The sequence below is a fragment of the Perca fluviatilis genome, chromosome 8, assembly GCF_010015445.1.
Source record: "Perca fluviatilis chromosome 8, GENO_Pfluv_1.0, whole genome shotgun sequence".
Classification (NCBI taxonomy): Eukaryota; Metazoa; Chordata; class Actinopteri; order Perciformes; family Percidae; genus Perca; species Perca fluviatilis.
Window position 1 is genome coordinate 36,731,642 of NC_053119.1, and position 25,035 is coordinate 36,756,676.

Sequence of the window (25,035 nt, forward strand, 5' to 3'; positions counted from 1 at the left end):
ACATCAACCAATGTGTCCCTGAGCGAGTCACTTAACCACTAGTTGCTCCAGAGGCGTGCGACCTCTGACATATATAGCAATTGTAAGTCGCTTTGGATAAAAGCGTCAGCTAAATGACATGTAATGTAATGTCTGCCAATAGGCCTAAAACATCACATACCGGTATATGAGTTACAACTAACAACCACTAGATGGCAGCAGTGTATAAGAAATGAACTGACAGCAAGTAAATCTTTGAACATGGCATGCTAATAGTAATAAATGTAATATGTCAGGCTCACAATTTTTCCATACTACCATGTGCTAACGTTACCGCCATCAAGCCACAATGATTTGCCGCGAATGAATGCCGCCGAATCTGTTGAGTCGTCTTGTAGTGGTGCGTCAAGTGCAACGTACAGTATATTCCCATCCAATTAGATTGAATTCGGTAATGATGATGCGAATAACGGTAACTCCACTGAAATTATTTTAAACTAAAGTAACGAGCTAATTTTGTAAAATGTAAGGAATAGAAAGTACCGATATTCATGTTAAAAATGTAAGGAGTAAAAGTAAAAAGTTGGCAGAGAAATAAATGGTAAAGTAAAAATATCTGAAAATTCTACTTGAGTACAATAACAAAGTATTTGTACTTCGTTACTTCCCATCTCTGGTCAACTGCACTGCATTATATTGATGTTTCTAATGTTTTGGCCACCACATTTTCATACAGTACATGAGAGGGGCCAGAATATTAGAAACGCCGTCAATATAATGCCCTCCAGTACAACACCAGCACCCACTACCACCTCGATAATAAACATCAAGTAGATATGCCGTCAGGATTGTGTCATATCCCGCGAGCACGATAAAACACAGTCATGAGCAGGGATCCGTGGGTTCTTAAAGAGTCTTACATTTCAAAATCAAAATTGTAGGCCTTAAAAAGTCTTAAGTTCGCTGAAGTGTTGTGTTCTAGATCTTAAATCATTTTAAACAGGTCTTCATTTTCCTACATTCAGCGCTACCTCTAATGTTCATTTTTCTTTATTCTGGGTGTTGTAGTTCTTTCTTTCGCTAGTCCAAAAATAATTTCGCTGTATCACAATTCACGACTACACATGAGACCAGCATGCAACTTATATTGCAGCCAATCAGCTTTCGTGTTATTGGCGTTAGTTTCTTTCCGATTTGTACCACAGACATAAAAAGGATTTTATTCTTCAGCTATGGCGAAGTGCAAGTTTAACGATACTTGGCTTGGAAAAAAAACTGAATTTAGGCGGTGTTGATGTTGTGATAAAGGTCTTAAATATTCTTCAAAATTGTCTTAAAAAGGTCTTAAATTCGAATCGGTGAAACCTGAAGAAACTCTGTATTTAAAAACGCAACATTTAAAAGTAGAATTGATGGCAGAACTGCTCTATTGGATTGCATTACATTGTACAGGTGTGCCTAATGAAGTGGCTGACGAGCGTATGACTCATTTTACACATTGTCTTCTATTTTTCAGCCGCGAACATGAAGAAGAACAAAGGCAAAGCCAACAGTACTGTTGAGAAGGAGTTTGTGTTTGAGTTCAGGGCAGGGAAACACAACTGTGTCCTCAAAGTGCCTCTGCAGTTTCCTGTTCAAGAGAACATCAGGGACCTTCATGGACGCCTGATGCTGCTACATAAAATACCCTGCTACATAGAAAATGGTGAGTTTTCCGCTCTTGGTAAAAGAAAACCTATTCAAGGACAAGTTACAGAACTTTTTGTATTTGCGGTGTTATCCTGCTCGCAGCAGGGGGAGTTCAGCCTGACAAGCCAGACCCACATCAAGATGTTGGGTCTGGGAACTCACCATTGGCAGGGCTCAATCCGAGGGGCGGGATAAACGGTTGGCTTTCAAATTCCCTCTGCACGCAATAGGATAGCACTACAACCAACCAGAGCAACGAAGAAGGTAGCAGAGCTAGTTGATAGATTAAACTTTTGCCGTATCCAGTCGGCAAAACTCCGAACACATCTTCCTTTTTTAAGAATGACTTCAGTGCCGTTCTTTGTTCTTTTCTCAAAGAAAAGCTTAACTCCAAGTCTTCCAGAGTTGCGGCCAAAGCCGATTCGAAAGACCGCTGTTCCCAGGAGCAGCAGCAGCCATAAGCCCGCCCACCGACTCTATACACGATGTGATTGCCCCGGCCAGAGTTTGGTTTTTCCAGCTCGCAAGCCAACGGAGAGTAGCTAGACTGACCCTGGCTGCAAATTACATTTGCTGCCGCTAGGGTGCGTCTAGATTTCTAGGCTAGGGGGAGTTAAAGGAATATTTCAACATTGGAAAGATGAATATATATGATAAATGAATATATATTTACACTTATGTAGTAGAAATGTGAAACTTTTTTAGAAATTGGTTGCTTCTAGGCCGAGAAAAGCCAGAAAATGTGTTTTTGGCTCATGTGGATGAAAGACCCCAAATCCCAGAATGCACTTGCTTCACTACTTCAGCGTCTACTCCCAAGCCACGCCTACCCTTTACAGACAGACAGTGAGACGATCAACTCAACAAGTGTGTTTTATTGTCATTTCAACCATATACACGAAAAAACGTTTCACCGTGGCTCAAGTGGTGTTACACATTTAAAACATATACTTTTTTGCCACAGCTGATACATTATCCGGACTTCTTTCAGCGGATTGATTGATAGCTCCAGAGGGAACAGAACTGTGTCCATGGCAACGCTCTGCTATGCATGGCAACGGTGTGTTATCCTTAGCAGCGGTCTGTTATCAAGAAATAACAGACCGCATTCTACATTAGAATTCAACCAAGCCATGTAATGAAAGAAGGCTAACTCATAGCTACTAGCATTAGCTCTTGGTGGGCTGTGGTATAAACATCGAGTACAAACACAGCCGTAAATTTGCGTGGGATGTAGCTAGAATGGTTGGCATTTTACAGTCACAAACTCCACCAGCAGTTAGCAGTTAGTTGTATACAAATCACCCCATTTCTGCAACAGGCAGTGTGTGTTAACACAGCCCACCTCCACTAGTAGTCTTACCCGGTGACAGAGAGCAGGCTGGATTGTCCACAGCAATATTTCCACAACAACAAAAACACAGCACAGCAGTCTCTGAACTCACGTTGGGAGTTTCGTTAAAGTTGGATGTAGTCCAGTTTGTTTAATGAGCAGACACTTGCAAGCAGGATTGGTGAACAGGTGGCCGGCTAGCGTTAGCTTTCCACCGGCACACTCGTTCAACGCTCCCCGCTGATGAGGTCTCTTTACCGGCCAGAGGCATCGAGCACCACCGCTGGTCTCCGTGCAGGCGAAGCTCGCGTAGTGTGTCGAGCGTTGCGTCTGTAATAAAGTGTCCTGCATATTCTCCGATCTGTACCAATGTATCCCGGTGGTACACGTGTGTGGTAGTTTGAATGCACATAATTGTTGTTCTAAAATTTCTGTCGGGATGAACAGTTTCTTCTCCTGCTGAGAAGCTAAGCGAGGATTCAAGATGGCTGACACTCGTTTTTTCCTCGGCAATCTCCTGAAAAAGCCGACAGTCCAACCCCCTTTGGGCTATGCGGAAGTGGCTCCTAATACAGGCTGTAGTCTTTTGCCTCTGGGCAAAAAAGCCTCAGATGACGCCAAAATCGTCATTTTGCGTCATCTGAGGCTTTTTTCCAGACTCACAATACAGAGATCTCCCCTCTCAGGGGGACATGAGGGAGGGAAGCACGGTCATTCAAAAATACTACCGGGTTTCTACTGATACAAAGCTTAATGCTAAATCGGTGAAGTTTCCCTTTAACTTTGTCAAATACAATTCTTCTTTCATTTCTCAGGCAATCCGTGCTCCCATGCCAATCTCTAGATAGTAGGTATAGGTAGAAGGTACCGCAGTATAACCGCCCGCGCCTCTAGAATGGGGACGAGCTTCTTCCCTCAAGCAGTCAGACTGTTGAACAACAAAACACGATGCAAATTTTTCACAATGAACTGAAATGCACTCCTGCGCTTTTTTTTTCTGCTGCTAAATTCCATACATTGTACCTTCACCTCACAGTGAACCTAACTTATAACAATCAGTGCTCTGTTACAAGCCTACTTATGCCCTGTCTTTTGTGGTCTGTTGTCTGTCCTGTACCTTGTCGGTGTTAAATGCTCTACTTTTAAGTAGTAATTACACTTTATGTATAATCTATAATGTCTCAAATGTTTTATTTATATATATATATATATATATATATATATATATATATATATATATATTTTAAATGTGTAACACCACTTGATCCATGGTAGAACGTTGTTTCGTCTCACTATATACGGTGTATACGGTTGAAATGACGATAAAACCAGCTTGACTTAATATGTCTGCACATTACAGATCTGCATACTGCATCTGTTCTGGGCTTTTGTTGAATCAGATAACCTCCAGTATCCTGCCTGGTACAGTGACTATGTTGGTTTCTCACATCATGTATTTGTAAGTACAGACAATTTGGTGGTCTACTAACAGATTCTAAGTTTCTAAAGAAACTCACTAGATTGCATGCCAACCGATCCTCTACTCTGAGCCCTCAGAGACTGGCATGCATTCTCTCTGTACTCTGCCTCACACCTAACTAAAAGGACAAAGAAAACATTAAAAAAAATCTACACAGTTGGACAAGAAACTTTAGATTCTGTTTATTTGAGATGAATCTATTCAAATAATATGCCCGGGGAAAGAGACGGTATGGTCAGCACGCATGCTGTTAGTTTGGAACCTAAACGGATGGAATGGATCCAGCCCGTTGATTTTGCAGCATACTACTTGGCTTGGACAGAAATAAACACATTTTTTTAAATGACTGGTTTTTTTTTTGCTGTGTGTGCACATCTCCTCCTGCAGAGCTAAAGACCTCTCTTTCCGACTTCATGGAGAGGGAGACCACCGTGGATTATGACCGAGAGGCGGAGCTGGCCCTGCAAAGACTCACAACGGGAGATGTAGACGTGAACCAGCTCACTAACGCGTGGGCCAGGTCTTATGTGGAGGTGATGACACATCTCAGTATGTTATCAGTGTTGTGAAGCCCCTCTGGCCCACTGCAGCCAGACATTTAGGACCGGCTACCTGTTTGCAGTCAGACAGTAAAATACACATGGAAGCTTTCCACTGTCTGTCGTGTTTGTGGCCTGAAGATTCCTGAGCCCAGAGGAGTTTCAGATTCTTATTCTGTTCAGTTGCTTTACTAATTACAGTTGGGGTGTTAAACTGCTCTTTTTATTATTGAGCAGAGTACGATACGATACAACTTCATTGTCAGTTTACACTGAAATTCATTTTGCGTTCCCAAGCAGGGAAAGAGCTGCAAAGATTAATTGATTTTTTTGTATTTATTTTTTAAATTCAAATTTTTATTAGGAACACCCTGGTGTACATAATACAGCACAACAAATATGCATCTTTTTCTGATTTAAAGAAAGAATAAAATAAATAATAAATACGTAGAAAAGAATGGAATGACATACTTAAACATAAACCCAGAGAAAATAAATGAGTGAAAGGAAAAATAAAAAATAAATAGAAAGGAAAAAAAGAACTTGATTATACAAGTGGATACAATAATTAAAATAATGAGAAAAAAATACTCAATAAATTAATAATAATAATAATAAAGTTAGTAGGAAAGAGACAAGCTGAAAATATGTACTCCTGGAGAAAAATTTAAATCGATTCGTTTTTCTACTATTAAATTAATCTGCAACTAATTTGATCGATTAATCGGTTTGAGTAATTTTTTATTGAAAAAAAATGTAAAAATTCTCTGATTCCAGCTTCCTAATAGTTTATTTACTCCTCTATGACATGACATTGAACTGATAATCTTTGAGTCGTGGACAAACCAAGACATTTGAGGACGTCGCTTTGGGAAACACTGATTGACATTTTTCACCATTGTGTGACATTTTATAGACTGAACAACTAATCCAATAATCGAGAAAATATTTGACAGACTAATCAACATTAAAAATAATCGTTGATTGCAGCCCTAGAACAGAGCAAAGCATTCAAAATGTGTTGACATTTCATTTGGCCTTCCTCTTTTGTCTTCTGCATCTGACTGGCCTCTCTTATACTCTCTGCATGTGCAGCAGATCATCACCCACAATTACAGTTTGAGTTTTATACAGTGGAGCAACCATGCAGCATGGTAGGCTTGGGTTTCTTTGCTTTTTTTTGCAACCACTTACATTTTACAAATACAAATAAGAGTTATTTTCTTTCTTCTAACAATGTTTCAGACTACGCTGGAGCACGCCCGACCCGAAGAGCCCAGTTGGGATGAGGACTTTGCTGATGTTTACCATGAGCTGATCCACTCGCCTGCCTCAGACACCCTTCTCAACCTGGAGCACAACTACTTTGTTAGCATCTCCGAGCTAATCAGCGAGAGAGACATGGAGATTAAGAAGCTACAAGAGAGGTCGGTATTCAAAATTATTGCCTCGGATTTCCTGCACGTACTGCATTTTCCTCCGTCTACGTGTATATGGCTAAAGCTGTACTCAACTCTCACCCTAAGAAGTTTGGTCCATGTGGTCCAGACCAAAATAAAAAAATATATATTGTTGTGTTTTAGTTCTGGTCTCGTTCACAGCAACTTCTTAGGGGGATATATATGTGATGTTGTGGTTGCTACATTTCACATATTGTATTTAAATTTTTTTAAGGGGGTTCTGCTAAATAGACAGAGGAGGACGTACGCCCAATACACCTCTATTTTAATCATTTTGTGTTGACGTGACGTGCACCCATGGTTCACAGATTGTCGGAGTAATCAGTCTGTTTGTGATCAGCAAATGTATTTAACAGTAGTTTTAGCTTTTGAGTTCACATCAGTTTTTTTTCTTTCACACCATAAATGCAACCCGCCACTTGGAAGTTGGCTAAGACCCCCTCCACACTTTTAGACGATCTCAGTTTGACTGACAGCTTCCATACCAGCAACAAACCAGACCAAACGGGAAAATGCACCACAGTTCGTTTGAACCAAACCAAACAAATTGGGTGTGAAAACACCTAGAAAACTACAGAATTCCCAATCAGTCTAAAAATATAATTGACTATTTTTCTGTGTGGCAGGCAAGCCGCTGAAATGGACAAAGTGATGCATCAGCTGGGGAATACTTTGAGCGACCAGGATGTAAATACAGTTGCCTCTCAACACTTTGATGCACAGCAGGTAAAAAAAAAGAAGTTGGCGTGCTCTGTAGCAGTGTTTAAAGCAGGTGCACAGGTGATCCCAGACCACAATCACAGACATTTCAGTGGATTCAGTTAGTGAACTTTACATTTATTTAACCCTCCTGTTGTCCTCGGGTCAAGTCGGACCCCCTTTTCAAACTTTTCTATATGAGAAATTTAGGTTTCTTTCAACAGAATTGCCCAAAAATAACATGGATGGTTCCATGCAACGCTCCTCGCAAGTACAATTTAAATGTTTAAAAAATGGCAATAAGTGACAAAAGCGTCAAATACATTGAAAAAAGCGTCAAACAAGGTGATAACAATGTTTGAAACAGCATCAAGAACGTGACAAAATCTTGAAAAACGCATGGAAAAATGTGTCGAAAAAGTGTTGCTTTTCAGTTTCCCAGTAGGACAACACAAGGGTTAACCTCTTACAACCCCTGGGGGGCAGGGGATGTTCAGGGGCGATAAAAGGTCAACAGTAGATGCCAGTGGTGTACGTCATCTGAAAGCTGGGACCCTGAAAATGTATTTCTAGTCATAAATCCGAAATTAATGAATGAATTAAAAAGGAGTATAAGGGCTAAGAACATTATGATGGAACTACTGTATATGATGCCCATCCCTGTGTTCAGTTATGTTTTATAAGGGTTTGCAGAATTTTTTGGGTTGACACCATTTGTTACACAGAATTGGTGCAAAATGTAATAAAATAAAAAATGACCGCTCGAGAATTGATGAAAATGGTCATAAATCCTTCTGAAATACCACATTCAGACACCAGGACCTTGAAGAACACAATAAAAAAAAAAGCCATGCTGACATTTGGAGATTTCAGCATGAATTGTACTTTCCATGCGGTTGGACGGCGAATACTTCTGTTCTGAAACCCCCCTTATTATCAATATACCTATGAAAGCCACACATCCTCTAAATGCCCTCGGTCTGTAGTTTGAGGTTGTAAAGTTTGATGAAGCTGTGATTATTCAAGAGGTCCCAGCAGGTCATTTTATACAGTGTCAAGTTTAAATAAAATGGCTACTGTGGGGAGTAACATATGAATACAATTAGGGTCATTTAATCCAAGAGTCACATCGTTCCAGTCATACCCAATGTATGCAACTCCAAGACTCTTTAGGGACCCACGTGCAGATTGCACATTTGTGCTGCATGAGGAAAAACTGCATGGTTTTTGCCCCATACTGTATGGGATTAGCATGTGTGGGCAAGTCTGTTAAGGGGAGACTCATAGGTACCCATACAGCCCATTTTCATTCAGATAGCTACATTTAAAAAATGGCCAAGCCAGTTTTTCCCTCGCCAAGATTGATCCTAACATTGGAACATTATTTTAGCCCATCTAGCACAACGTGATGACACCCCTCCCCTCTGGCAGGAGGCTGCGGCCCATCAGGACCAAAACCTCACCCCATAAAAACAGTTTCTTCCCCTCTGCAGTCACCCTCATTAACAGGGCCCCTGACCCCCGCTGAATCCTAATCGTACATCCTGGACTATATTAGAGGATGGATACCCGACCCGAGCCCGACGGGACCCGACGGGCAGGGCCGGGTTCGGACCGATATTTAGAAATTATCTTTGGGTTCAGGTCGGGCTCGGTCACATTAGCGCGATAAGGCGTTAACATTTTAAATTTAAAACAGCTTATTATGTTGTTTCACTTGATGCAAAGGTTTGTTTTTGTGATTAAAATAAATTTTAAATATTACCCTAACATCCGTCTTCCTGCGGGTCGGGTTCGGTTACTGCTCTGTTGGACGTGGGCCGGGCTCGGACAGAAAAATGAGGCCCGATCCGCACTCTAGACTATATACCTGTCCTCTGCACATTCTATATATCCTGAACTTTTGAACATCCCTCAACATTCTTTGCACATCCATACAGCCTCTTTTTTTCTTAATGTTATATAGTTATATGTATGTTATTTGTTTCTGTATTTATTGCATTACATTACATGTCATTTAGCTGACGCTTTTATCCACATATGTCAGAGGCTGCACGCCTCTGGAGCAACTATGGGTTAAGTGTCTGGCTCAGGGACACATTGGTTGATGTATCGCAGCGGGAATTGAACCCAGATCTCCCACACCAAAGGCATGTGTCATATCCACAGCGCCATCGCCACACATTTGCTTGTTTATTTCATATTAATGTTTAATATGTTTGTGTGCGCCAACAACCAAGGCAAATTTCTTGTGAGTGCTACTTACCTGACAATAAATCCTTTTCTAATTCTGATTCTGATGATTGGTACCAATGGATTCCTTAGGCCACCCAGTTTTAATATGATACCAATATCTTCACTCTAGCTTTAAAGCTACAGCCCCTAAGACCCAGTACGACGGCCAGGCCTGCCGGCGGTCCATCGGATCATTTTGAGGTTAAAGTTCCCCAGTGTTTGACTTTGTCTTCTTTGAGCAGGTGTTGGAGAACAAGTGGGCCAGTGAGCTGAAGCAAGTGACTGGCATTCAGAAGCACGAGTATCAGGAGTGGGTCATTAGTCTGCACCAGGACCTGCAGAAATCCAACAACAGCAGCCAAATCAAGTGAGTCTGTGTATACACTCAGACAACAGTCTCTGGTAACATGTTTTATATAGAATTTGAAAACGATTAATTGTTCAGCCCTAATGTACGCACATCTGATATGTGTCGGCTCACTTTACACCCATACGCAGCTGAACAGACTCTTTCAGTTCTGATCTTGCTAAAGCAATAGTTGATCCAAGATGATGAACACTGAAGTCGTTGCTTAGTTTCTTACTCTTGTTTGAAAAAGAAAGGCTGCAGTGCAGAAACGGATAAATTCAATGTGCAGATGCGGCAGCTTGGAGGGTCATTGTCAAAATACAGCTATTGAGTTGCACTTTATGATCTTTATTTGCTTACAATGTGGCATTGGTGCAGAGGCTTTGGCTTTTCTGGGCTGTGAGCTTTAAGTTCAGCTTGATTTTATTTAGGCCTATACAATGATTTAGCATTAAAAAGTAGAGTATTATGGAATTCCTGCCCAACGGCGCCAAAAATAAACTGCCTACCTCATCTTTAAGTACGATTTTGAATGCAGGACTGTTACTTGTACCGGAGTATGTCTACAGTGTTGTATTTCTACTTTTGCTTAAAGTGCTCATATTATGCTTTTTGACTTTTCCACTTTCCTTTATTGTCTTATATATATTTTTTGTGCATGTTATAGGTTTACAAAGTGAAAAAGCCCAAAGTCCACCCCAAAGGAACTTACCATCTCCAACAGAAAACCCTGTTCACCAACCGCGCCAAACAGCTCTATTGTAGTCCAGCCTTTACTTCAGAAACAAACGTGGGTCACTTTGTAACACACGTTATAATGCTCGCCTAGCTGCTAGCGTGGCACGCCCTCATACTCTGCTTCTGACTGGCTAGTAGTGCTGACCTAGGTACTGCACATGTGCGACTCCCAACAAAGATGGAACAGAAGTGAGATGCCTCACTCTGTAGCTAAAACAGAGAGTTCAACACACAGGGTGAAACAGTACAACAAAAATATGGTGTTTTTTGAAAATTAAACCATGTAAACCTGTTCTGATGTAACCTCTAAATACATAAATTATGAACCTGAAAATGAGCATAATATAGGCACTTTAAGTTAAAGATCAGAGTACTTCTACCACCACTGCCCTTAGGGATCTCAACAGCTGCACTTCTGCAGGCGTTCTAATCCAAAACGCGACGTGTCTGCTGGCGCTTTGAAGTACAGACTCCATTTACATGGAAAATGAAGGGATTAAAAGAGGTCAAAAGCTCATCTTAGTTTGACTGATGCTCAGCTTTGCTTCATCAGTTATGACTGGCATGTTGGGATAAGAGTTGAGAAAAAATCTAATAGTGGTTAACAGTAATGTGGTCCCGCAGAGAGGCGGTTTGATTCAGGCAGTGGTGGAAGAAGAATTCAGATCCTTTACTTAAATAAAAGTACGAATACCACACTGTAAACATACTCTGTTACAAGTAAAAGTCCTGCAGTGAAAGTGTTATGTTTAATAAAAGTATGGGAAATGTACTTAAAGGAGAAATCCGGCGCAAATTGAACCTAGGGGTTAATAACACATGTGTACCGAGTCGACCGTTCTCTGGGATGTTTTTTCATGGTAATCGAATGTGACCAGTTTTAGCCCAAACCGCTAATTAGCTTATAACGCTAGTTGTCGGGGCACTGGTAAAGTAAAAAGAAATCGCTACTTTTATACCACTAACAAGGCTCAAAATAGCACCACACTTCAACGGTAGCATAATGAGGGTCCCTACATGTAAACTGAAGCATTGAGAACTTTGTAGGTCTACAGACAGTTTATTAAAGGTCCCATGACATGGTGCTTTTTGGATGCTTTTATATAGACCTTAGTGGTCCCCTAATACTGTATCTGAAGTCTCTTTTATATAGACCTTAGTGGTCCCCTAATACTGTATCTGAAGTCTCTTTCAGCCTTGGTGCAGAATTCCAGCCACTAGAGCCAGTCCCACAATGAGCTTTCCTTAGGATGTGCCATTTCTGTGTGTGTAGCTTTAAATGCTAGTGAGGAGGAGAGAGGGGGGGTGCAAGGTGGACGGTGGGGGTGTGGCCTTGACCAACTGCCATGCTTCGCTTGTTAGCAATCCATGATGTCTCTCTCTTTCTCATGGGTGGGCCAAATTCTCTGGGCGGGCAAAGCAGAGAAAGGGGAGGTAACCTTGCTCCTTATGACCTCATAAGGAGAAGATTCCAGATCGGCCCATCTGAACTTTCATTTTCTCAAAGGCAGAGCAGGATACCCAGGGCTCGGTTTACACCTATCGCCAATTTTAGCCACTGGGGGACCATAGGCAGGCTGGGGGAACTCATATTAATGTTAAAAAACCTCAAAGTGACATTTTCATGCCATGGGACCTTTTTAAAAAGTTTATAAAGGCTGTACCGTTCGCAATATTTTTTTTCCCACTATTGCTACGCCAAGACCCACCCTTCAATAGCTACTATTGGCCAGGCGTCCATGCTTACGCAAGGTAATGTAACCTGATTTGTTTAGTTCATATCCCCTGACCAATCAGCTATCCTAACCTTAACCACTCGAGGTCAAATGCCTAACCCATCGACCACTATTGCCACGCCAATGGGTCTTGGCGTGGCCATAGACCCATTGGCTGTTCGCGTATACAGGCAGGCGCCATTTTGGCAAAACAGTCAAGATCAGTCCAACGACAAACGCCGTGCTTGAGCTATGTTACTGGTTACTGGTTGCACGGCGTTTGTCGGTTTGCGCTAAAACTGGTCACCTTCGATTAGCATGAAAACATATCCCAGAGAACGGTCGACTCTGTACAAATGTGTCGTCAACCCCTTGGTTCATTTTGCGCCGGATTTCTCCTTTTTTAAAGTATTAAAAGTACTCAATGCAGAAACATCCTCATTTTAGAAACTGGAAACGATCAAAACTGTCAATCAACTAAGTGATTAATCAGCTTATCATTTCAGCTGTGCTTGTAGGCCTGTATATTGCTGCATAGTTTTTATAATAAAACCTTGTATTTTATAAACTAAATGTGTTTTTTGTGCAAAAATCTTAATTTGTGGAGTAACTAGTAACTAAAAGCTCTTTTTAAAAAAAAAAAAAAAAAAAAGATATTTCAAAAGTGCCTCATTTGTTCATGAATGTCTTTTTCCTGGGCAGTATAAAAATCATTTTAGAAAATACAGTATAAAAGTCTGCGTTACACTTTCCCTTTTTCTTGGGATGAACCAGACTTTGTCAGTACACTTGTACATATTTGTTTGCATGATTGATTTCCAGTGAGGAGATCAAGGTGCAGTCCAGCCAGCTGTCGGAGCTGGCAGATTCTGGGGCCAGGATGTTTGAGGAGCAGCCTCAGCTGGAGGAGAGTTTCACCATACACTTAGGTGCTTGATTTCTTATTCTCTTTGTGATTAACAGTTTTTTATTTTTTACTTTTCAACAGCATACAAAATGTACAACTTGCAACATGTCGCATTCCGTTTCACAATGATGCTCTTGTTTTTGTCATGTGTTATAAATCCAGCGCACCCCGGCCCTGTCCTTTTTACAGCGGTGTGCTTTTCGCCCGATTTCGCAAAGTTACTGACTGGAACGTGTTTAATATATTTTACCAAAATATTGAATATATGTGAAGGGGTTTTCACTAGGTTGTGGCAGTGTACTACAACACATTTGATCCAATTTATTTTGGTCCAATTCATTTTTTTATACATTTAATGTATTTATATTTCTTTTTTATTTGTTTTTCCACTTAAGTTATATTTAAAGTGAAAATAAAAACCCACTGTTAAAAAGACAAGTTTAAAAAAAAAAGAAAGAAATGTATGAGGTTTCCAAAGTCGATGAGTAATCGTGTAAAATAAAAAGATAATATTGACCAAATAATCGTGATTAGAACGGCCCTAGGATAAGAAAGCAGTATGGATGTGAACTACAGTACAATTTATAATAATTTTCTGATTAATATGTGTAGGTATCTTTGTGTATTTATTATATAATAATCTATATATACTAGGGCCGGGACAATGTGCTTTTGTCCCGATTCGATTCTTTCACTATACATGGGTGCCGATTCGATGTGTATCGCGATTTTTATTTATTGCGATTCTAGAAGTGTTACGATTCCATTGTATTGATTATTGGGATTTTCTTTTCCTTCTTGAACAAAAACAAAAGTTGAATAATACACTTCTAGAGACAATCTATCATGAGACATTTCTATAAAATAATTGTTTGCACGTCAGTCAGTCTGACATTTATTTCATTTGTAAAGAAGTAAATAACACGGCCGGGTCAGCTCAGTTGGTAGAGCAGGCGCACGTATATAGAGGTTTACTCCTTGACGCAGTGGCCGCAGGTTCGACTCTGACCTGCGGCCCTTTGCTGGATGTCATTCCCCCTCTCTCTCCCCTTTCATGTCTTCATCTGTCCTGTGGAAATAAAGGGCTGAAAATGCCCAAAAAATCATCTTAAAAAAAGAAGTGCATAACATAAATTTTCTGCTTTCGGTCAGAAAAGGTATATGATGTACATGTAGTCCGCGGTACCGTATAAACAGAAAATATTAATAAAAAATATAGATTCTAGGAAAAAGGGGGGGAAAAAATCACGATACATACAATGTTTGATTCCCCCCCCCACCACCCCCCACCCCTAATATATATGTATGTATTGTGATCAGGAGCGCAACTGAAGACGATGCATAACCTGCGGCTGGTCCGGGCAGACGTGCTGGACTTGTGTAAGCACCGGCGGCACGGCAGCGGCGGAGAAAAGCTGCGGCGGCTGCAGACGGCCCTCTCGCTCTACTCCTCCTCCCTCTGTGGACTGGTGCTGCTGGTCGACAACAGGGTCAACTCCTACAGCGGCATCAAGAGAGGTCAGTGTTGGGGGGCGGGGGGGGTGTCTTCTTACAGATGTTGTCGCCTGGACAACCGTGTTGGTGGTGTTTTGTAGAAAGATGAGATTCAGACCAGACTCTGATTGGCTCTCACTTTAACAGTGAGAACAACGGTATTCTGTCACTCCTCTTTCAATGATTTGTTTAACCCTTGTGTTGTCTTCCCGTCAACCTTGCAACGCTTTTATCGCTTTAACCCCAACGTTTTTGTCACTTTTCCTGATGTCTTTGTCTATTTTTTTTCTCCGCCTTTTTATCGTTTTTGTGTTTTTTCTTCCCACGTTTATTGAATCTTTTCTCTTACATTTTTGTCACTTTTTTGTCAACGTTCTTTTATGATCTTTTTTCTCCAAATGGTATTAAATTGAATAAAACACCCAAATGCAATGAAAGAAATGACCTGATCATTTATTTTACTTGTGAAGAGCGTTGTAGCGAGCCATCCACATTATTATTTTTGTTTTTTTAATTTGGTTAAAAGAATTTTTTTATATAGAAACTTTTTGAAAATGGGTCAAATTTGACCCGAGGACAACAGGAGGGTTAAAGACCAGCTACTCCATTCACCTATAAGTTTTTCCGGGCAAATAATAATAAAAAGAAAAGTACCTGCGCAAAGTCAATTTTTACTTACGTAGCCCCTAAGGGGACATTACTTTTTTTAAATTCCTTGTCCACATAAGAAACTTTCTGGTGAGTATGCAAAAGTACCTCGTGCTCACCAGAAACCAGTCTAAGGCTAGCAAAATGATGCTAACAAAGTACTGCTAACAGTATGTGGCTAAAGTTAATATTTCACATTCACAGTATGAAATCAGTTAACCGTTGCCTTATCATCTTTAACTTTGTTGATGACTCCATCAGGTGCATTACGTTACGTTTTCAGGAAGATGAATACCTCCTCCTCGGCAGCCATTCGGACCGCTACTCAGATTGGTTCCTCGTTCGCAGCAGAAAGTTTCTTGAGCACGCCAGATGAAAAAAAAAAAATATTCCCATGTCCCTTTAGGGGCTCCGTATTTACTGGCCCCTATATTACACTTTTTTTTTTATTAGTGGTTATCAACTAATGAAAAGATTTAAGTAAGTTGCAATATTTGATCTTCATTTACAATGTATAAAGTAAATGCATCATGGACAGTGTCATAGATGAGTTAAAGTTCATATTGAAAGTGAAGGCTATTATTTAAAAAATAAATTCAAATATAATTGCAATAATTAACTTTACCGGAGAGACAGCGGTTTCTATTTGGAATTTGTTACATAAAAACAAAAACAAATTTAAACTATTTATTTTTTATAACCAAGTGGGTTGTAATATGTACTAACGTGCAACGCTTATTATTAAACCCTGTTTGGATAGATTTTTTTCTTTTTAGCGTTAGAGTGCAGTATAGAGACATAATTACAGAGATGTTAACTCTAACCTCATGCATCATTTCATCCCTGGCCTGTTCTTTGTTGCTGCCCCCCCAGACTTTGCAACTGTGGCGAAGGAGTGTACAGACTTCCACTTTCCCTGTCTGGAGGCGCAGCTGGACGAGGTGCAGCAGGTGGAGCTCTATGCCAGAGCCCAGCGGAGCAGCAAGCAGAAAGAACAGCCTGGTTAGACTTTTGGTTGTTCCATTACAGCTCTGACGTAGACAGAGGATTAGAAAGAGAAAGGCTGCTGAGGTCCAGGCTTCCACAAATCTCCTGGATCCTGGATGTACAGTTCACCGGAAAATCAAAAGCCTGGACACGGACTCTGCATTACAAAACACTCAACTAATATTGTTATTCATGGCCTTATTTAGCAGTGCCACTCAGACACAAAGCCACAAGATCCAAGTGGTTGTACCATCTAAACCAGAGATCTTCAACAGGGGGCCCGTGACCCATAGGGGGTCCTCAGAGTTAGTCCTCTGAGTGATAGCTTTTTTTTGCTAGCTAATAGCTGTATTTGGATCAATTTTCTATCACTAGCAAATAATGATTTCTTCAAGGAATTCAGTACCTTTTACCTTTCATCTTTTACATGAGAGTAACATTGAAGCTGTCTTCAAAAGAATGAGCGGAGGGGGAGTATGACTTTAGACCTGACTGTAACAGTGTTGCGGTACGGAAACTTCACACTGCGAAACATTTCAGAGTGGGAGAATGTCAGCGACATGCCCGTAGTATGAGAGGGGGGGGTTTAAATAGTCATTAAGTAGAAGACACTTTATTTTACTGCTACTGCATTGAAGGGAAAGTGCGTCCAGATGCTTATCACAGCACAGCTTGAGTGGTTGGTGGAGTAGAGCTGTCTATATAGAAACATTCTTTCTAGGTTACAAGCCTTTCAAGGAAAGTCAAGCCCCCCATTGCTGTGAACTGTCCGTATGAGATATTTAGATCAATCTTTTTTTTTTTTTTTAAACGTACTGATTTTCGTTCTGTTTTTCTATGTTTATCCTTACAGAGATTCCAAGGAACGGAGGCGACGATAAGAGCAAAAATGTGGAAAGAAATCCGTCTAACATCTTACCAGGTAATGGATATCAATAGATTTTGTACACTTGACGCCTATAGGGCTGGGTATCGTTCAAAAATGTTCCATACCGGTACAGATACCAATACCGTGACTTTGATACCGGTTCCTAAACGATGCTTTTTTTCGATACCAATTTAATAAAAAAAAAAGAAATTACAACATTACACATTACGGCACACATCTTTATTTTTCAGCTCCTACTACGTGAGCCCTGTCTCTGAGTGTAACGTAGCGTTTTTCCTGCTTGTCTCTATGACGTGTAATGTTAGACATCCAATCACATTATAAGATCTTGGTAGAAACATGCTGCGTGCTTACTGGCTCACTGACGCTGATGAGATTTACTCCTTATAGGTATTGAAATTGGGTATTGAATGACGAGGCATCTTTCGATAATCAATACTTTAGAGGCAATTCGGTCGGTGCCTAAAAAGTCTTGAATTCGGCACCCAGCCCTACTGACGCCAGTCAAATGCTGTTCTGCGCCCCGTTTTGCCAACATCACACACTGTACCTGCCGCGTCTCCCTCCAAAGGTGAGTTTTACATCTCGCGGCACTCCAACCTGTCCGAGGTCCACGTTGTCTTCCACCTGTGCGTGGACGACAACGTGCGCTCAGGGAACATCACGGCCCGGGACCCGGCCATCATGGGCTTGAGAAACATCCTGAAGGTGTGCTGCACGCACGACGTCACCACGGTGACCGTCCCTCTGCTGCTGGTCCACGACATGTCAGAGGTAAGAGGGGCTCAGAGCACTCAGAACGCTTGTCTGTATGTATGTACACTTTATAATCATCACTAATTAAACTTAAGTTAATGGTTATTTAACTGTTAACTAACCACAACATGATAATTAATGTTTACTAATTATTAGCAGAGCTATAATTAATGTTATTTATTGTTGCGAACATCATAGTATTTTATATATTATGTTAAGTATTTGTTAATGATTGCCAAATGATTTGTAAACTGTCGATAAACATTATTTGAATGGCTATGATAAAGTTGCAACTGATGGTTATAATACATAATAATAATACTTTATTAATCCCGCAAGGGAAATTATATACCTTAATAATGGTTAATACATACTTTGTAAAGCATCTATAAACATTATTTAGATAGCTATTATCAGTGCAAATCACATGATCATCTCCTGTATGTATCTCCACCATACAAAGATTTTATTTTTTTGCGGGGGGGCATTTCTGCCTTTTATTGGCTAGGAAAGCAGAGATATGAAAGGGGAGAGAGATGGAGGAAGACATGCAGAAAAACCGTCACAGGTCGGAACCTTGGACCTTCTGCATATAAATAAACTTCTGCATATGTGTGCCCGCTCTACCAACTGAGCTAAGCGGCCACACCATACATTCTTTACTTTACAATAGGCAGCAAAATGATTTTTATAGATGGTTTACAAAACAATTGTTAACCATTGACACATCTTAACTAACTACTTTATAAGAAGTATAACAATGTAGTAATGGGATACCTCACAGGAATTGTAGGAGCCAAATTAGTTTTTTTTTTTTTTCGAGTAACCAGACATTGGCTTTTGTTTCTTGTGTGTACGTTGGGTGTGGCTCTGCTATTACCTGGGGGGAAGTTCTATATAAGGTAGGATCCTGTAGTCGGCAGGTGTTTGGCTGTTGACCAATGAACTGATGGACCAACAGAACGAGATACAGAGTTGCTGGTCAGAGCTAAAATTGTTACACTCCTCTTACGCGTCACATGTTACTATAAACTTCCAGATGAATCATCGGTGGATTTTTTCCTGAGAAACAAATAGTACATCATGGTCAGAGAAATACACTGCTTCTTGCTCCCGTGAAAGATCACGTGTGTGTAGTTTAGTGTACTTGTTTGAATGTGGAAAATCTTTCTATATTGTATTTTTGGTCAAAGAAAGTGAAGAACAAGAAGAAAGAACAAAGCTACTCTCTACTGTAATGTTATGTTTCATGTGTAGTGACTCAAATTGGCCAGTTACGAAAACTCCACTGTTTTGATAAAAATGTAAATGTGTTTTTTAAGATTTATTTTATTTATTTTGAACAAAAACAGCAGGAATAACTAGGATGGGAAGAGCAAAAGAAACAGATCAGGAGAGCTATAAAATATGATGAAACTCATTCTTCCGATTATTCCGACACCACAAAAATGCAACACAAATGCCCCATCTTGCAATTTTAACAAAAGTCAAAAGATAATTCTTCTAACAGCGTCGTGATTTGTATCCGCTCCAAAATTGAATGGGTTCTTCCTTGGCCCATTTTACACGCTTCCACCAAGTTTCATAAAAATCGGGCCAGTAGTTTTTCCGTAATCCAAATCAAACGGGTTAAAGAACACAACAGGACGTCACACAAATAAGCCGTTTCATTGACACACTCCCTGTGCCGCAAATCGCCGGATGGCTGTTTCCCTGTCTGAACGCAGACTAAGAAGTGTGTGATTGTTTGCGGTTGAAGGTGAAGAAAACCTGCTGGCCACACAAGTCTCCGTGGCTCTAGCTGATGGCATAGTCCCCATTTTCTTCCCTTTCATTAAGCCTCTGCTTGTTTATGCACTGCATCCTCAGCTGTGGCCTGGCTTGTCGGGCTCTGGCTGTGAATTAGCCTACATCTTAACGTTTCCCAGGTTTCAAGCCAGGACGGCTAAAGTAGAGAGCCCTGGACTCTTCTGTTTACTTAGTACCTCAGAGTGTATGTACGGCAGCACTCCACTCAAAGTATAGGGGAGAGTAACAGAGAAAGCTTTCAGTGACTGATGAACTGAGCCCGAATCAAGCAGCGTTTTAGGGAAATACCCCATCACAAAAAGGTGGATTTTTGGAATTCTGCTGGAAATGAATGGATTTGGGACCTGAATAGCAACTCCTTCTTAGTTCTTAAACTGAAATAAATACAAATTGAAACCTAATAAACTTAGAATCACATTTGTTGGAAAGTAAATTCTCATCAATCCTCTGTCTGGAGTGCACTCATGCCACAACATGCCCAGTGCAATTTTTCTTCTCATCTCTATTCAAGGGTATTTTTTTTTTTTTTTTTTTTTTTTTTACATAACCAAAGACTTCTAACTTCTGAAGCCTCAGGAACCAGAGGAACTTTAATTAGTAGCTTCTGGTTCCACATCAAAACGTTCCGTCAGTCACCTTCTTATCAGTCTGGTTTGCCATTTAGTGGAGATGTGTGCCTGTTTGTACAAGCCTATTCTTGTGTTTTGGCATTTAAAACAACACTAGTTATGCTCGAACTGCAGACTACGATCAAAATACAACTGTGCCTCTTATTATAATTTTTTTTAGATGGTTTTCATTTTTCCCCCTGAGCATTGAAGCCTGGAAAAGGAACTCAGAAGAATTGCATAATAACATTGTAATACTAGGGGTGGGGGGGAGAAATCGATACAGCATAGTATCTCGATATTTTTCATAATACTGTATCGATACACAGACGCGTGCGATAGTGACGATATTAAGTTTGACACACCTTTCATTCAATGCCCTTTTTTTTTATTAATATAGATTCTCATTGAAGGATTAATATCAAAACTATGAATGAACACATATGGGATGATGTACTTAACAAAAAAGTGTACAAATTCCATATGTGTTCATAGTTTTGATGCCTTCAGTGAGAATCTACGATGCAAATAGTCATGAAAATAAAAAGGAAATGCATTGAATGAGAAGGTGTGTCCAAACTTTTGGCCTGTACTGTATTATTATATATGTGTTGGTCAGTTTGTCTGCTTGACAATCCCATTTTGCAGCATTAAAATTGAAGTGAGATGAACGAACCGAGAAATTTCTCTTTTTAGATAAATACAAGATGAAACACATACAGTAAGAAATGACTACAACAGTCAGAGTTCCACAATACACAAAAAGAGTGTTCAGATATCAGCATATAGACTAAAACGCCAATGGTTCCACAGTCTCAAAGTGAACCTAACCGCACTCATTGCAGGGTTCACTAGTGTTGCAGTTATGCTGTTGAATGACTCCATTAGTCTACACATACATCTGTACATGAGATTCCTGAGTACAGCGGGACAGGTGGCTACATCAACACTTACAAACATTTGGCTTGCACTGCGCCATCGTGGCATTTTAAGCAGCAGCCTTATGCCATCATTATATGCCACATTAAGTTTCTGTATACTGCTTTTTTTTATAGCGGCGCCACAAGTGGGCAGTATACATTGGGGTGCAAAAAGCTTAAAACAGATAAATAGATGAAGAACAGATGTAGACAAAGTTTCAATATATTTTTTTTAAATATTTTGTGTAAAGATAGATACAGTCACCTGACAGGTAGTCTCGCATTGCCAGGCCTATGTCCACGGTGCTGTGGAGAAAGCTCTGGCTACACCATACATGCATACATACATACTAGGATAGGAGGGAAAAAAACGGTCTGGGTTTTTGCATTTCTTTAAACCAATCACAATTGTCTTGGGCGGTGCCAATCTGCGGTCGTAGCGGCGGTGGCTCTGCAATATGGTGTCAGGAATGAACTTGTTTTGGGGGAACATTTACACCCCGCAAAAGAATGTTAAATGTACACATAATACAGTAACGTCAGCTGTATAAATTAGCTAGATCTATGGTTAAAAGTAATTTGCTCTTACCAGTGTATCGCCGTGTGTACTTTGTGCATAACAAATCCCCGCCAATCGTTCCGAAAAAGTCCCAGTTAGAGAGTTAATGCAGTGAACATATTCTTTGTAAATCTTTACAATCAAGCAGGCATGCCTTGTTGCACAGTCTAAATTTTCTTCAAAAGTTGCCCTTTTCAGCGTGTAGCTTGAAGTTTGTCGTTTCCCGAAAAAGAACGGACAGCGGCAACACAACACGCCGGCGATTATCCTGGAAATGAGTTGTCGTCGATCCAGGCTACCTGACAGGAGACTGCGTTTCACCTAGTCAATATGTAATATATATACAGTATCTAATTTGCATACGTGTGCAAGACTCAGACTAGGGATGTAATGTATCAAAATGTTAAACTGTATGACTCAGCTCTAAAGCCACCGACACAAATTGCGCTGACTTTTTTGATTTTGAAAAGTATTTCTAATCTCATTTCTCTCCTCATCTCTGCAGGAGATGACCATACCGTGGTGTCTTAAGAGAGCCGAGCTGGTGTTCAAATGTGTCAAAGGTAAGACGAACGTTTTAACACATCAACACTGTTCAAACAGCAAGGGCCCTATCTTGCACCCGGCGCGGCGCAGCGCAAAGCCCAACGCAAGTGTCCGACGTAAGACCGATGCAGTTGTCAATTTCCCATCCAGCGCCCACGTCGTTTGAATAGCAAATCCACCTGCATCTGTGCGCCCATGGGCGTGCTGGTCTTACAGGGAGGTGTGTTCAGGTGCATTGTTGGCGTATTGCTATCTTAAGGCAGCGGGAAGTGATTGCGCCATTGACCAACAAAACCCTGGTCAATAACGCAACATTTCATTGTTACTTTAACGCCTGCTTCACCTCGTAGAGTTTTGGTGGCATAGTGCCCGTGCCATATACGATCTGCTCGCGCGCTTTCACTTCACAGCAGATCAGTTTCTTCTCCTGAAAAGCTCTCCTTCCTGCTTAGCAAATCCGCCATCATACAGTAATAGCAATGCGCCAAGGTCCAAACGCGCCTGGCTTTTAAAGGGAATGGGAGATTACACTCTGATTGGTTTATTGCATGTTACGCCCAAAACACACCTATGATTTATTAAGACACTAAGTACAACCCTTTTGAACCATGCGCCCGGCGTACGGACCCTTTTTTCCGCCGTTTAACTACCAAAAGTGGATTCGTACAGGCCCTAAACGCACCTGCGCCAGGCGCTTCACGCCATGCGCTTAGATCGTTAAAAAAATAGGGCCCCACGTTACGTTGCACCTTGTATTGTCCCCCATTCTGCTATATATTGGTGTATTCATTACACTTTCATCGACGACTACCCAAATGTAAACGTGACGTTGTGATGAGCTGCAGTATTTCCAGCTGACGTTTGATAGCAGAGATCTGTCAAGCCCGAAACACACAAGGTCTTGTTTTTTATTCCCTCCGAGTCAAAGAGCAAGGGATTCGTTTTTTTAGCTGAAATCCTTCTTTGAAGAGAGAGACTCACATGTGTGTCCACTGACAGTATTGTAGATTTTCCATAATGGAAAGCTGATCAAAATGTTCCTCTTGACTGGTGAAACAGCTGCTATCTTGCTTGAGAGGAAGACCATGCAGGCTTCAGGGAAGGTAGATACTAGAGGTGTTGAAATTAATCACATAAAAATATGCATCGAATCGTGGATATGGACGATGCTGCATCGATAATTGGCTGGCTCATAATCGATTATTTCTGTTTACAGTTTAATGTAGGCCTAACAAAATTTCTGTTTACATATTCTGTTATGTTTTTGCACATTCAGGAAGTGCCATGTGCTCAGTGCTGTAGTTTTATGTATCCAATTGATTTAGTATTAAAGCACTGCAGAATGTTTTGTTTTTGAAGCTTGAAAAGCTGTGAATTAAATATCCTGCATGGCTTTAATAGAAAAATGTATTTGACGATACGATGCATCAAGATATCGAATTGAATCACTGATGTGATAATCGTGATTGAATCGGGAGATCAGTGAAGATTCACACCTCTAGTAGATACACAATATAATGTTATTACAAAACTTCGTTCCTCCTGCAGAGGAGCATATCAATCGTAATTAAAGATAATTAATTTAAAAAAAGTACCCATACTTTTTTTACTACATGCTTCTTGTTTTCCCTAAATAGTTATTTTCTGAGGATATACACGCGGACAGTTCTTTAAGCCATTTACCAATACTTGGTCTATTTACATTTTTGATAAACGTAAATAGATAAAATCTCTTTTATCATATATGTTACCTCTTCCTTGAACTTTTTTTTTAAATCTTATGTCATTCCTAAACACAATGGAAACATGTCCCTTTGGATTGTCCACATTTCAAAACAGATGGATGTTACATTCTGTTTTATTTGCAGGCTTTATGATGGAAATGGCCTCGTGGGATGGAGGAATATCGCGCACAGTCCAGTTTCTAGTGCCAAAGGTGAGAGCAAAGTGTACCGCCTCTATTTTTGGTTTAACAGCTTTTAGCTAAGGCAACACACAGTCGTCCTTTGAGTAATTGCTTGCCAGCAAATCTCTGTTAATTCAACAGAAATGTATACTTAAGGCCTCACAGGTACACAGCATCACAAAAGGCACACCTGGCCTTGCTGTACATAGCTTTAAATGCAGTGAAGAGAGACTGTTTGAAAAGCATGCCATAAATCAGAGATTTTAGAGCTTTAGGTTCTCTTGACCAGTTTTTACACTACTGTGATAAAAGAAAGCTTAAACTCATCCATATAATTGTGTGATAATCGATGGGATTAATGTGTAGTTTACCAACTCTAAGGCGTAATCTTGAATTTACTTGGATATCTAGGTCTCACCTTATGTAAAAGTAAAAGAGCAAAAACCTCTAGGTTCAGCTTTGAAGCAAAGTTTGTCTGTCATTTTGCTAGTCTGGTTGTCATAACTCTGTTATTTTATTTTGGGCTTCAGGATGTTGGATACCCATCATGTTGACCATTCTCGATGTTAAAACCAGCGGCATCAAAGGACTGCTTCCTGTCAGCTACATGCTCAGACACCATTCGAAATAGCACCTCTGAAACAACATTGTTTTCTATGCCTCAAAGAGACGCGGCGGCTAAATATACGCTCTGTGTTTGTGTGTGGATGAATGATGCGTCTGTTTTTGTGGTTTTGGCCTGGGGTCCATCATTCTCTTTCCTCCAGGGTCTAATTCTGCCCATGCAGCT

General features: G+C 40.5%; 1 protein-coding gene across 2 annotated transcripts in view; it reads left to right on the forward strand.

The window, feature by feature from the left end:
* Window positions 1-25,035, forward strand: part of c8h12orf4 (chromosome 8 C12orf4 homolog) — a 30,918-nt gene that overhangs the window by 2,735 nt on the left and 3,148 nt on the right. The window contains exons 2-13 of one of the 2 annotated variants that reach the window (XM_039808512.1): window positions 1,496-1,684; window positions 4,869-5,014; window positions 6,266-6,447; window positions 7,107-7,206; window positions 9,657-9,781; window positions 13,039-13,145; window positions 14,444-14,641; window positions 16,139-16,267; window positions 17,106-17,174; window positions 17,713-17,915; window positions 22,299-22,356; window positions 24,208-24,275. In XM_039808512.1, the coding sequence (XP_039664446.1) occupies window positions 1,504-1,684; window positions 4,869-5,014; window positions 6,266-6,447; window positions 7,107-7,206; window positions 9,657-9,781; window positions 13,039-13,145; window positions 14,444-14,641; window positions 16,139-16,267; window positions 17,106-17,174; window positions 17,713-17,915; window positions 22,299-22,356; window positions 24,208-24,275 (1,566 nt within the window). In that variant the 5' untranslated portion in view covers window positions 1,496-1,503. Of the gene's footprint in view, window positions 1-1,495; window positions 1,685-4,868; window positions 5,015-6,061; window positions 6,175-6,265; window positions 6,448-7,106; window positions 7,207-9,656; window positions 9,782-13,038; window positions 13,146-14,443; window positions 14,642-16,138; window positions 16,268-17,105; window positions 17,175-17,712; window positions 17,916-22,298; window positions 22,357-24,207; window positions 24,276-25,035 lie in introns of those variants that run through there. The other variant, XM_039808513.1, reaches the window with a different exon arrangement.